At 43.1% G+C, this 14099-nt stretch overlaps 1 protein-coding gene across 1 annotated transcript; it reads left to right on the forward strand.

Moving 5' to 3' along the window:
* The first annotated feature begins 4999 nt into the window (after positions 1-4999).
* Positions 5000-13930, forward strand: sall3b (spalt-like transcription factor 3b). Its single transcript, XM_054763832.1, has 4 exons — positions 5000-5582; positions 9812-12571; positions 12651-12961; positions 13038-13930. The coding sequence occupies exons 1-4, from the start codon at positions 5495-5497 to the stop codon at positions 13428-13430; spliced, it is 3552 nt and encodes a 1183-aa protein (XP_054619807.1). The 5' UTR covers positions 5000-5494; the 3' UTR covers positions 13431-13930.
* Positions 13931-14099: the final 169 nt, after the last annotated feature.

Here is a 14099-nt window from a genome sequence, read left to right on the forward strand (position 1 = left end):
CTCTTCTTCTTCTAAACAAACGTGCCACAGAGACCAACAAAAAGTGGGACGGTACGGGACGGATATTTTTTTGGGATCAAGTCTCCCAGCTGAGTGGAAGCCTGGGAAAGTGTTCCTGATATCTGCTGTGATAAATAGCAGTGATTTGCTGCGGTATTCAGACTGTGACTCACAGGAAGTGACTGTTTCAGACACAGTCAACATGTTTCCCCCACCAAAAAAATCCCTCTGGATCTTTTTCGTTGTGTGCAGACACGTTTACACCTGGACTTTTAGAAGCATGTGCAACTTCCTGCTGAAGTCAAACATCTGCACAATAAAGTAGCTTTATTGTTACGCATTTTTGTCCTTTTCTTTCCCTATTAAATTTTTTTAAGGGGCTCTGAATACTTGCTAAATATATACAATGTACACTGCCACCTACTGCATGGAGTTGGAAGTGACAAGTTACATTCAGCATAAGCGTATCAGTCCCGTTATAATGTGTTTACAGGTAGAGAGGTCTTGAAGGACAGAAGGCAATAAGCAGCAAAGTTCTTCATTCATTGGCAGTATCAAAGCCCCGGAGATAAAGCAGAAGAAAATCAATAGCAAGACGCGGTGTTAAGATAGAAAGTGAGGCTACGTTACACAACTGTGCTAAATCCAAGGTAACTGTGCTGCTGTCAGTCAATCGCTGCTTCCTTTGTTGGCTTTTTTATTCTTTTTTTTATCTGCTTTGTGTTTGGAATACGAAGGGCCCGCTACGATTCCTAAAGGAGTGATCCATCTCGTCTGTGATCCAAATGGGATGATACATGGGTTGATACACCTGATCAGGTACGTGGTCAAAATATTAGAAACCCCCGCCACCGCTTATTTTAACGTTTGAGCAGCAGGCAGCTGTCATGTATGAATTAAAATTCAAATAGCCCGTATTGATTGTGTTATCAGGCTGCTGCAGCCCGAGCCTGCTGTATTGATCCTTTTTTTGTGATTTATGATCATTTTCACACACCAAAAAAAAACACAAAACAGCCACCTTTTGTGTGATTATAGGAGGAAAAAGAGGCTGAGTGAGTGTAATTCTTTGAGATCTTTATAAACAGGCTCTCCATCCATGCAGGAGGCCCTCACAGGAGACGCTACAAATTGTTATGATTGAGTGAGTTTCATTGAAAAGTAAATCACAAGGACAGCGGGGCTCCACATGCCTGAAATTTGCAAACTGTGGACACAGCCTCAGGCCGTCTGCTTGGGACCCCGCTATTGCTAATATGACCTTCCTTTGCTTGTTTCTTTCAGGGGAAAAAAGTCCTGTTTTTGGGCATCGTGTTTTCTGTGTTACAAGAATAAAGTCCAAATATTATGAGAATAAAGTCATAATTACAAGAAGGAAGTTGAAATAGGTTGAGGAAAAAAAAAGTACAAATGGAAAAAACATCGGTAATTTCACAAGAATAGAGTAAAAATATTCAGAGAAGAAAGGAAAAAAAAGTCACAAATAAACGAGAATAAACTTGTAATATCATGAGGAAAAAATATGTCATTTTAGTAGAATAGTGTTGAAATGTGCTATTTTTTAATGTTTTTATGTTTTTATATTGAAATATGAGAAACAAACAAAACAAAATAGTTGTCAACTTTCAATTATTTATATTATCATTATTATTTATGTATTATAATTACGTTGGTGAAAAAGTTCTAACATTATGGGCTGACAAAAATAATGCGTTAACAACGGTAAACAATTCATTTAATTAATTACGTAATTTTTTTTGGTGTAATTAACGCATGCGCACCAGAGCGAGCACGCGCACGCACTCTGTTATGACGGCAGACGGAAGCACAGTGGAGCGTCCTCACACAGTCATGCAGCGTCTGACGTTCTTTTCTGACTTCATTGTGACCTGAACGCATCAACAGCAGTACAGTTCCAACACCACATACTGTATGTATCTCCAACTCACACACGTCTCTAGTCCGCTCATCCTGGCAGCCACACTTCCTCATTCTCTTTACAAGAACGCAAAATTTATAAAGCGTGTTTGTGTGTGTGTGTGTGTGTGTGTGTGTGTGTGTGTGTGTGTGTGTGTGTGTGTGTGTGTAAATAACCAGGAAGATAAAGAAAAACCTGAGGTGGACATTCTTATCACTCACTTCGTAGCTCTTAATTCGGATGTAAAATTTGCCACAATTAAGTATGCTGGAAAATACACTGAAAACAAGTACATTTACCTTAAATGACGTGATGTCTTTGAACGCAACCCCTCATTGCTCATAAGAACACGGTTTGAAGTGTGATTCATATGTTCTGCTACTATTAAAGAGACTAGTGTTAAACAAATAGATTTTTAGACTTGTGTGGTATCTTTTACCTTGATTGAGTTTATTTGGAGCTGTTAATACATAGAAATATAATATAGAATCCTGCCCTGTCGTTTATCTGTCTCTTCATTAAATACAGTAAAAATGGGCATATTTCAGACATATTTGCTAAGGGAGATTAATCATGATTAATTAATTTTTAAAATGTGATCTGATTAAAATTTTTAATCATTTGTCAAAATATTATGGGAATCAAGTCATAATATTACAAAAACAACATTTATGAAGATTATTTAAGAAGTATAGAAGCCCGTTTGCGCCACTGAAAGAAAAAAATATCCCAAATGTAAGTCATAATGATAACATAAAAAGTCAGAATTATGAGATCAAAAGTCAGAATTATGAGATACAAGCTGCGCATGTGCCGAGTGCAGAAGGCGTCACATGCGTGGTTTGTATCTCATTTTGACGTTTTATCTCATAATGATGATTTACCATTGGGATATTTTTTTTCTTTCAGTGGCGGAAATGAGCTTCCATAAAAAAGAAAGTTGAAATATTCAGAAAATTATAAAAAAACAACATAAAAAATGGGGAAAAAAGAGCAGAGTCTTGGAACATATAGAACTTCTGAGCATATCTACGTACATGTGGCGCTTTACAAAATATCAAAGTTGCAAAGTTGTGTCCTGTCATTTTTCACGATGTGGCCCTCGCTGGAAAATGTTTGGACAGCCCTGGTGTACACCGTTTCTTCAATGTCGAGGGTAATAATTGGATTGGAAGCCTCTCCCACTTAGTTATATCCTGACGTATAATTCAAAAAAAGATGGAGACTTCAGATGTGTTTTGATGCGCCGCTCTAACAGATGCACGCAGCAATCTGCTTCTTCAAGGGCTCTTTGCTTCTCACGTGCGCGCCGCGCCGAGCCGCCATGGGCGCCAGCTCATGGTCAAGTCGTCGCTCGTTAGATTTTGCGTGGCGGTGACGCCGCCGATTACCAAGAATCGATATCGAATCAAGGACGCTGGAGTGTTCAGATAAGCGCTCTCCGCCGGCGCGGCCATTCATCATAAGTCTGCGCCAACCTGATAGTTCCTTAGAGATGATGTTCGGGGGGCAGGAGAGGAGGCCGCCTTATCTCCCCACGGCAGCGCGATGGAAGACGACACGGCGATCAATAGCGGCTTGTTGTAGAGTGCTTGCAATTATCAACAGCTGATTCTGCCCCGCCGCCACCCAAAGTGCATCTTTTCACAGCACATGATTACAAGTTTGGGGACAATGCTCGTTGAAAAGGAGGATTACAGCTTTGTTTGTGTCGAGTGGACGGTCTGCTGTCATGGAGTGGACGCGTCCAATATTGAAAAATGTCAATTCACTCCCTAAAAAAAAGGACTTGGACGCTTGTTATCACATCAAATATGCTCCCCCCTAGTGGCTTTGAGTGGAGTAGGCTGCTTTGGATTGGATGCTTTGGAAGTGTTACGATCTTCCGCAATCACAGCATATCTTTGCTTTTCTCTCCGTGATCCTCTTGAAGAAAAAGTCCAAAATATAAAATCAATCAATAAAAAAAGTGTGCACAGAAGAACGAATGTGCATTTTTTATGGACTTTGCATCCTTACGATGCTTTTAAGTGCAATGAAATTTGTTTTTATTTGATACAACATTAGTCTAGTACAGTGGAAGTTGTTTTAGTTGGCCCTGCTTATTTCTTTGTGTACAAAGAATTAATTTTTCATATCCTGGTGTGCAGTATAAGTGAACATATTGTAGATATTTTATTATTATTTTTTTTACTTCTTGTGTGTCTATTCTATTTACCTTTATAATAATTAAAAAATATATATTATTTAAAAATGACGTAATAATATTGTTTCATGTGGTAATCCTTATTTCTTAGCATGCATGTATAATAACTATTATTTTGATGCAATAACAGTGTCATTATGAATGGTCTCACGTGATATAGGAAAATATTTAGGATGCTTTATGATGGTATAAATATTTTATTTTTTATGTGCACTGGATTTCTTCGTGTACAATTCATTAATTTTTCATATCCCGGTGTGCCGTACATATGAACATACTGTAGATTTTTCCCCCTGATACTTCTTCTTGTGTGCCTACTCTTTATAAGAAAAAGCATTCATAATTATTTAAAAATTAAAACAATAAAAACATAAAGAATTACGAGTAATAATATCATGTGATAATGCTTATTGCTTATTTCTTAGCAGATAGATAGATAGATAGATAGATAGATAGATAGATAGATAGATAGGTAGATAGATAGATAGATAGATAGATAGATAGATAGATAGATAGATAGATAGATAGATAGATAGATAGATAGATAGATACATTGATAGATACTTTATTAATATCCAAGAGAAATTATGAACATTCTTAGCATTCACGTGATGTAGGGAAATAATAATTAACCAACAAATAACCAACAAATGTGTTTCTCCAAGCAATACACTTAAATTCGATGTTGCTCCTCCATACTTCTCCGTGATTTCTACATTAGGCTTCTGTATTTTATGGTGACCAAAATAGTGGGAGGACACTTGAAATGGACCGAGTGAGACACCCTCCGAGGGCGCTGAGGCTGGGAGGACATCCCGTGAAGGACCGGAGGAGGAGGAGGAGCAGCTTCACGACCCATTAGTTGAGTCTTGCCTGCGCAAAGTTTGGCGGGGAAATCTCGCCTTTTCTTTGCATCCTGATGTTTTAGCATGTAACGTGAGACTGACAAAATGCAAGCCTAAAAACTTTTTGGACGACATGCCGGAAAGGACCACCCGGACGTTTCGTTTTGCGCACACTTTACGCACTTTGGACTGTGCGTAAAAGCAGCACCGGAAGTGAAGTCATCGTTATTATTATTATTATTATTGAACCCCATCCCATCCCTCATTTCCATATCTTGTTGCAGCCAATCCCCCACCACAGAGGACACCGAGGGTCCTAAAAGCGCCAGACCCCCACCCCCTTCCTTCCTTCCATCATCATCAGCATCATCATCGCCGCACTGACATGCGCAATCGGCACCGCCGGGCATCCACACCAGCCTCGCTCCTCGGTGGCGCTTATTTCATTCGGTGCTCTCCCACCGGAGGCTCCCAGTCGCTGCTAGCCGAGGACGGAGGGCCAGGCGGTGGCGTGAAAAGAGCGACATGTCCCGGCGCAAGCAAGCCAAGCCGCAGCATCTCGGGGCCGGCCAGGAGGAGCGTCGTGGCGGCCTCCTCCTCCTCGGAGATAACGGTGCGTATACTCGCTTGGAAGTTTTCGCCAATTGTTGAGAAAAGTTAACAGCGTTTGTGTTGCTCTGTTATATGACGTTTAATTGGAGATGTATTATAAGTTTGGCGTTTTCACGAGAACTACACAGTTCCATCCTTATTAATAGCTCAGGTTTGAACTTAGTCTTGTATGAGTTATTTACTTTTTAAGAAATAAAAATATGTTACTTGTCAAACATAAAAGTGAGAAAACATCAAGTTGTACAATCTAAGTGCAATTAATAATCACGTCTAACAGGTTTGGCACTAAAAATTTAAATGAAAAAGGATTGTGTGTAAAATAGTATAGTGTACTTGAAAAATGTTTATGCAGTATTTTCTATAAAAATATATTTTAAAAGTAAAACTTTTTTTTTTGCATTTTCATCCTCGAAGCAAAGTTATTTTTTATGGTCAGTGATGCACTGCGCATAAATCTTTGTACAAATAACATTACACATCCAAATTGTTTCTGTCAAATGATCCTCAACAAACACAGAGCGACTTTATCAAATAATTCCCACTATTGTGCGCCTGATATCAGTGCAACCAGATCTGCCTATATCCTATGTTATCATACACCACATCTTCCTCTTGTCATACTTTCTAATGGCAGTGATAATTGTGTTCTCGTCCTACAGGGAAGCAGACGTTATTTGAACCATTTCATGATTTGAGGATTCAATTAAGACAAATTAATCACAAATAAATAATAAAAAGCACGGGATTGATTTGACAAACTGCATGCAAGCGGGCTCTATAGTTGAGTATATGCAAATCTTAATGTGGTAATTGCTTTAATGTGATAAGTGTCATCTCACGGCCTTGTGTTGGTGTATTATCAGCCCTTTTACTGGCAGTATCGGTGTACAAGCTAGTGGTCCATATTCTTGTGAAAAGTACGATGGAGGAACTCCACAGTCCCGCAGCCTGGTGTCTGCATCATAGTACAATTAGTACATGTCAATCGCTGACCCCCCCAGGGTCAAAGGTCACTTGAAGAGGCAACGACGGCGGGCTGAGAGTCTGTTTGCTTTTAGTCTGATGATGTTTTCTCTCTCCTCTTCTTTTTTTTCTCCACCCACCCTCGAACCACAGAGCCAGAAAGAGACATAAATCTGCTGTCTGCTCCTGTTATTATGGATAGGGTGAATTATAGCGCTGGAAATTGTCAGATACATTCATACGTCCTATTATATTTGGACAAATATTTAAAGCTAGGGATAAAAAATGACCTCGCCTTTGTTTTCTCTGGAAGTAAATTGTACAAAGTGAAGGCGGGTTTTTTTTTTCTCCCTCGGCCGTGTTCGGACCACCCACTTGGTGAGCTGATTATTTACCTCTGACAGGCCCTACTTTTCACATAGATTTCCCTCGCTCGGCGCTAATTGCACGCTTCCATTGTCAGCTAGAAAGTTGAAAGGCGTTTTGAAGGTTTGTCAGCCAATACAAACGTTGTGTTTGCATGAGGATGCATTGGCTCCTGCTGCTGTACCTCAGGAGTGTCCAACGTACGGCTCAGGGGCCTTTTCCATCCCGTAGCTCGTTTATATCGGCCCTTGGTGTGTTCTAAAAATAAAATCAATTCAATGTTAATGAGATACAGTCAAACCTCGGTTTTCGTGTGTTTTTGCTCAAATTTTGCCTGTGTTTTTCTACAATATTGCACGTAACAAACTAGTTTATTTACACTGTAGTGTATGGTGCACCCTACGTCCATGCATTATTTACTGAGTGCAGTGCGCCTGTTAAATAACCCACCATGGGGCCAAAGAAATTTGAGCGTGCCAGAACTTTGAGAAAGAAGGTGAAAAACTTTTGAATTAAATCTCGCCAGGATGTACGGGAAGTCTGCATCAACAATAACTTTCATCCCTTCATCATTCATATTTATTTTCTGCATGCAAACCCTATCAAATGTATTTTTATGTTCATGTTTCTGGGCGTCTGGAACGGATTAATTACATTTACATTATTTCTTATGGTTTTGTTTTTTGTCAGTCCTTTTGGATCAAAAAGGACTGGCAAAAATAGTGGTTGCACTGTGTTTTTTTAAAAAACACAGTTTTGACATACATGGTCCTTTTTTGTCGACCCAAAGGGGTCATTTCTATGAAAAATGGGTCAGTTTATGTCAACGTGTTGTAGTATTGTTATTTTGTCATTATCGCAAACTACTGCCTATGACATAACCACTGTCTATGTCTAGCATCAAAATGTGCACATACTGATTTCCTGTTCAGTGCAAAATAAGTTTCTAAATAAAAGAATGGCAGTATTAACCTGGATTCTACCACAGCAACTAACAAATTGTTTTGTTTTAGATTGTTAGCCACTGGAAGACAGATTTGCAGGTGTAAGAAAGCTTTATTGTCATTGTACTTGAAACATGCTGTACCAAATGGCCAAATGTGTTCGATAAGAGTATAAAATATCATACGAAAACACAAGAGTCTAAATAAAAATATGCACAAATGGAGGAAAACCATGTCAACATACAAAAAAATCTGAAAACAAAACTAGCAAAGGCTAGTTTCACTTATGTCGACAACTGCTACTGTTGACTTGAGACAGTCAATCGGAGGGGCGTCAACTTAAGGGGTTCCATTGTGTACCACTAATTAGCTTTGTTGCCTATAACTCAAAGCTGAGATTTGGATGGTGTGTTTATTTAGCTTATAGCAGGGGTGTCCAAACTTTTTCCAGCGAGGGCCGCATACTGAAAAATGTAAAAAAAAAAAATTCTAAACCAACCCATGTACAATAGACAGCCAGCCTGTGATAGCCTGCATCTCATCTCATCTCATATTATTAGTCTGAACTACGCACATATTTTAACTTTCTTCTCGATTGTCAGAATATTTTGACTTTATTATTGTAAAATTATAACTTTTACCCAAAGTAATTTCCCTAAAATTGCATCTTATTCTTTGTTTTGTTTGTTTCTTATAATATAACTTAAAAAAAACTTATTATAGTCTTTAATATTTCAACTTTATACTATTTTTTCTCTTAATAATATGACTTTATCCTCCTTAATATTTCATCTTTATTCTCATAAAAATGACTGTTTTTTTTTCCATTTTTGCTGTTTGTGTTTTATTTTCAATTTCTTGTTTAATTGTATTTTCGAATGGTTAAAAGAACAGCAGGTCAAAAATGGCTCACCGGCTGCTCTTTGGACACCCCTGGTTTATAGCATGCTTAATCTACATCGGATTGCTTTTAGCATCTTTCATAAACCATCCGTCAATTTTTATGTATGTGGCCCTCAGTGGAAAAAGCTGCCATAACTGTTAATGCCTTCATAGTTGATAACAACTAGTACACACACATGCACACACACACTAATTTATGAATGCACAGACGGCACACCTGTGGATATTGCTTCAAAAACATGTGTCGATGTTGTTGCTTTGAAGTACAAATTCAGTATGTGAGCTAAACAGTCATTGGTACGTAGAGACAGGTGGCAGACGTCTTTGCGTTTACGTTAACCGCAGAGAAAAGTACCCTTGTCACGCAAACCAACATCCTTGCAGGACGATTTTGATGTCTAAAGCCAAATTCGTGCCTCGCAAACGGACCCAAGCTGGTGTGCAGTGAAGGAGGAGTTTAATCTTTCCCCCCCATCTGCTGTTTTTACTGTCTGCCTCCCTAATGGAGCCAATCCCAAGCAGATTGAAGCGTCGATACAATACAAGTATCACATATTAAGCTGTTGTATGACCGACATTGCGTCACTTTTAAATCCCAAATGAGATCCAAATCATGCCGCTGTCAATACTGTGAAGGATTGTTAAACCAAAGTCAAATTGTCTTTTTTTTTTTTTTTTGCATGAGGTTGCATTAAATAAACACGCAAAAAAAAAATCAATGCAACATATGGAATTTCATTATCAGTCTGAATGCACAATGGAGAGGTCAGATAATGTTATTGATTTTCCCGGCTGATTATTAACATCTGAGAGCAGCTTGTGTGTGCTTTGCGGCTCCGCTTTAAAGTGACCTGTTTCATTTCAAAGTGGTGTCGCTTAATAGAAGTGAGCTCTTGTACAGCTGTGCTCTGTGGGTGCAAACAATACAAAGACACTATGTGTCCATAGTGCGTTAGTTATTCGCATTTTTGTAGTTTGAATCGTGGTAGACAATGCTGTTCTCCGCACAAGAGCGTGATAAAACAACTCATTCCACCATATGAATCTTTCCCAGGCTCAGTGGAAGGCGGGGAGAGAGAGGACACCAGCGGGACTGGAAGTTCCCCCCGCAGTGAGGACACGCACGTTTGCGACAAATGCTGCGCCGAGTTCTTCACTTGGGCCGAGCTGAGCGAGCACCAGAAGTCCTGCGCCGAGGATCGCTCTGTGTTGATTGTGAGGGACGGCGAAGGGAAGCACTGCGCCGGGGAATCTCCCTCTCCCGTCCCCAGCGTGGTGTCCAGTGACTCGTCTGTGGTGGATGCCGGCTTTGAGGTGGGGGAGACGCCTGTGACCGACGACAGCCTGGACAACTTGGAGGAAGGGCTGGATGAAGCCATGGAGGTTGAACATCACCCACGGGACAAATACGCAATCACCTCCAGCCCTCCGCCGCCTGAATCCACCGCGTCCCCGCTGGTTTCAGCCACCTACAGCATACCCAACACCAACGTGACCCTGGAGATTCTTCACAGCACCAGTGTGGCCGTCGCCCAATTCTCCCAGGCGGTCGGCAGTAACGGCACTGCAGGGAGGTCCGCTTCAGCTGCCATCCCCGTCATTCTGGAGCACCTGCTGGCACTGCAGCAACAGCAAGTTCACCAGTTGCAGCTCATCGAGCAGATCTGCAGCCAGGTAGCCACCATGAACAAGCAGCCGAGCCAGGGCGCGTTAAACCCGGTCTCCAGACCCCTGTCCAACGCAGCTAACACCTTCCCTTCGACTAACCCCCTGTTGCCGCTGTCAGGAAGTACGCCCTCCAATGTCAACGACCAGGCTGCTGTTTTGGTGCCTGAAAAGTCACAAAGTCTCCCCTCAGAAACTGTATGCAAGCAGTCATCCTTTAGAGATGCTGTATGTTCCTCCGTTTCCTCTGAAAATTCAACTCCATCCCTCTCCACTTGCAGCAGCATCTCTGCACTGATCCCTCCTTACACCGGCTCACAAGTAAGCAGCATTAGCAGCTCTCAGACCCTCAGCTGCCCCAGTCATCTCCCCCTGGGGCAGAGCAATCTCCTCGGCTCCCCCGCCAGCCTCCCCTTCTTGCCTCAGAGCCCCCCCAGCAGCGTCATCTTCCCCAATCCCTTGGCCAGCATCGCGGCTACGGCCAATGCGCTCGATCCCCTCGCAGCCCTAATGAAGCACAGGAAGGGGAAACCACCAAACGTGTCCTTGTTTGAAAGCAAGCCTGCCCCTGAGGAGCCTTTCTTCAAACATAAATGTCGCTTCTGTGCCAAAGTGTTTGGCAGCGACAGCGCCCTGCAGATCCACCTGCGCTCCCACACTGGAGAGCGGCCCTTTAAATGCAACATCTGCGGCAACCGCTTCTCCACTAAGGGAAACTTGAAGGTGCACTTTCAGAGGCATAAAGAGAAGTATCCTCAAGTTCAGATGAACCCTTACCCGGTGCCGGAATATCTGGACAATGTGCCAACCACCTCGGGGATTCCCTATGGAATGTCCGTACCCCCAGAAAAACCTGTCTCCTCGTGGTTGGATAACAAACCTGTCGTAGCAACTCTGCCAGCCTCTATGGGTCTTGCACTCTCCTCCACTAGAACCAGCATGGGGGGTGGCTCCAGTGAGCCTTCAAGTGTAGCGCCATCTGTTCAGCCCCTGTACCAGCCAGCTTCTGCTGAGTGTGTGTCACCAAGCCGGAGAGGCAGTGACGCTCACATGTCTCCACTTTTAGAGACTCCACTGTCCAACCATGAGCTAGAAGGGTCTAATAATCTCACATCAGAGGTGGTACACCTGCCCCAAAGCTGCACCCAGATACCGAGAAGCACTCCAGCAACCAGCAGCACGGTACCATCTATAGCCACCACACCTGAACCCGTAGCATCGGCATCTCCCGTCTCTAGCTCCCCCTCACCCCTCCCAGTAAACCAAGAAGATGTCTCACTCTCACCCTGTAACCCCCTGGACTCTATGCAAACCTCAGAAACTTCAAAGCTCCAGCAGCTTGTGGAGAACATTGACAAAAAGATCACAGACCCCAACCAGTGCGGCCTCTGCCACCGCATCCTCAGCTGCCAGAGCGCGCTGAAGATGCATTACCGCATTCACACGGGTGAGAGACCTTATAAGTGCAAGGTGTGCAGCAGGGCCTTCACCACCAAGGGCAACTTGAAGACCCACGTCGGCGTTCACAGGGAGAACCCGCCCATCCAGGTACAGCACTCGTGTCCCATCTGCCAGAAGAAGTTCACCAACGCTGTGGTCCTTCAGCAGCACATTCGCATGCACATGGTTGGGCAAAACCTGGAGTCGGGCCCGCTGGAGATGGATGGAGGTATGAATGAGAGGAGCTTTGACAGTCCCAGCAGCAATGACCAAGAGCTCGCTGATGACGTTTCCATGGAGGGTGACGACGCAGAGGAAGGACATGCGGTAGAAAATGTGGCGGTTCTCAATTCCCCTAAATCCTCACCTACCGCTGAGAACCAAATGATGAACCTGAGCACCTCCTTTGGGAGTAAATCCCTCACAAATGGTTATGACGACTACGGTCAGCTGCAAATTAAATGCTCTTTGACGGAGAAAGGGCTGGAGAACCTGGGTGCAAACAGCCCCCCTGCAACACCGCCTCTATCACCGGTGCAGAGACTGGCTGCAAGCCACAGGACAGACTCTCGCGAACTTTTTGTTGCCTCTGTAAAGAAAGAACAACTGGAGTCTCCTGCTTCTTTATCCTTGGAACTGAGGGGAATGCAAGCCAGCAAACTGTGTGTGAAAGAAGAGACCTGTCCGCCCGTCCAACCGAGACAAATAGGTAAATGTCACTTAAGTTGTAAAAGCGTTAAAGTTAGTTTGGTGCTGACATAAATGTGCTATTTTATCTTGTTTTTAAGGCCTTCCCAGCCTGACCAGCGCATCATCCAGATCGATAAAGATGGAGGTGAACGGTCACACCGAGGGCCAGCACTCGTCCTTTGGTGTGTACCTTTCAGCGCCCTACCCAGCGGTCACCAGCTCGGGAATAACCTCCCTGCTCGGCCCGGCGCCCCCTCGCCGCACACCCAAGCAGCACAACTGCAACGTGTGCGGGAAGAACTTCTCCTCGGCCAGCGCTCTCCAGATCCACGAGCGCACACACACCGGCGAGAAACCGTTCGTCTGCTCGGTCTGCGGCCGAGCTTTCACCACCAAAGGAAATCTGAAGGTCAGCTAAGGCTAACTGGCACTAACTTTGGAGCTAGCACACGTTCTGGTCCTTAACCTCCTGTTTCCCCTCGCAGGTTCATATGGGAACGCACATGTGGAACAACACGCCGGCCAGGAGAGGCAGGCGACTATCCGTGGACAACCCCATCGCCCTACTGGGTGGCGATGCCATGAAGTTCGGAGAAATATTCCAGAAGGACCTTGCCGCCCGCGCGATGAACGTTGACGCTGGGTTTTGGAGCCGCTACGCCAGCGCTATCACCAACAGCCTGGCTATGAAGAACAACGAGATCTCGGTGATTCAGAATCGAGGCATCTCGACACTTCACCAGATGACTACGGGCATGGACAGAGTGAACGCTGAAGCGACTCCAATGACAAGTCTGTCCAAGAATGGCATGGAGCTGGGAAACAGCAGGCACTTTTCTATGCTGATTGATGACAGTAAAGAAATTGGAATCAATTGATGCAATCTATTATGGACATTAAAGTATTTGTAAAACATCTTGTTTCTTCTTAAATACTGTATATATACACATAGATTTATTTGATTTGTTAACCAAGAGATGCTAGTAAGGGATTCACATTTTGCTGTCTTTGCTTTGTTTTGGTTTAACAATTACCTGGGAATCCACTCAGCGCTGAGAGGGATGGTTGCTCGGAAGAAGGGAACATACTGAATGTTCAAATCAATAATGCAAAAAGTCTGCGCTCCCTCCCCTGGACAGCTGCCCAATGCTGCTAGCTGGTGCAAAGCACAACATATGCTGCTCTGTTTGTCTGTGTTCTTGCTGGAAAATTGTCTTTTGCAAGCAACACTGGGGCAGAATAAAATGGAGAACAAAACGCTCGGTTGCCTACCTCAATTGCCATATACCTCTCCGGATCATGTATTAAAAAGTTCCCTACAAAAATTGACTGTTGATGCCGGTTTTAAATGGTGTTTTGACATTAAACATTCTGCTGTAATCAGTACTCCATATCCATTTCACCTGAAACGCCTATCTCGTCATTCATTGGAGCAATACCAATACATACTAATTACAATATATATCAAAAAGTGTGCCTATGTAGACTATCAAATGATTGATTTAGTTTGTTTTCCACACAAACTAAATTAATGCCAGGCATTAGGA

This window comes from Dunckerocampus dactyliophorus, chromosome 20 (assembly GCF_027744805.1).
Source record: "Dunckerocampus dactyliophorus isolate RoL2022-P2 chromosome 20, RoL_Ddac_1.1, whole genome shotgun sequence".
In the NCBI taxonomy this organism is placed as follows: domain Eukaryota; kingdom Metazoa; phylum Chordata; class Actinopteri; order Syngnathiformes; family Syngnathidae; genus Dunckerocampus; species Dunckerocampus dactyliophorus.

What these genes read in the sequence shown, in the direction of transcription:
- sall3b (XM_054763832.1), top strand. Translation starts at nt 5,495, where the DNA reads ATGTCCCGGCGCAAGCAAGCCAAGCCGCAGCATCTCGGGGCCGGCCAG. An exon ending in CGTCCAACCGAGACAAATAG is followed by an intron (nt 12,572 to 12,650) that starts GTAAATGTCACT and finishes CTTGTTTTTAAG; the next exon opens with GCCTTCCCAGCCTGACCAGC. An exon ending in CCACCAAAGGAAATCTGAAG is followed by an intron (nt 12,962 to 13,037) that starts GTCAGCTAAGGC and finishes TTCCCCTCGCAG; the next exon opens with GTTCATATGGGAACGCACAT.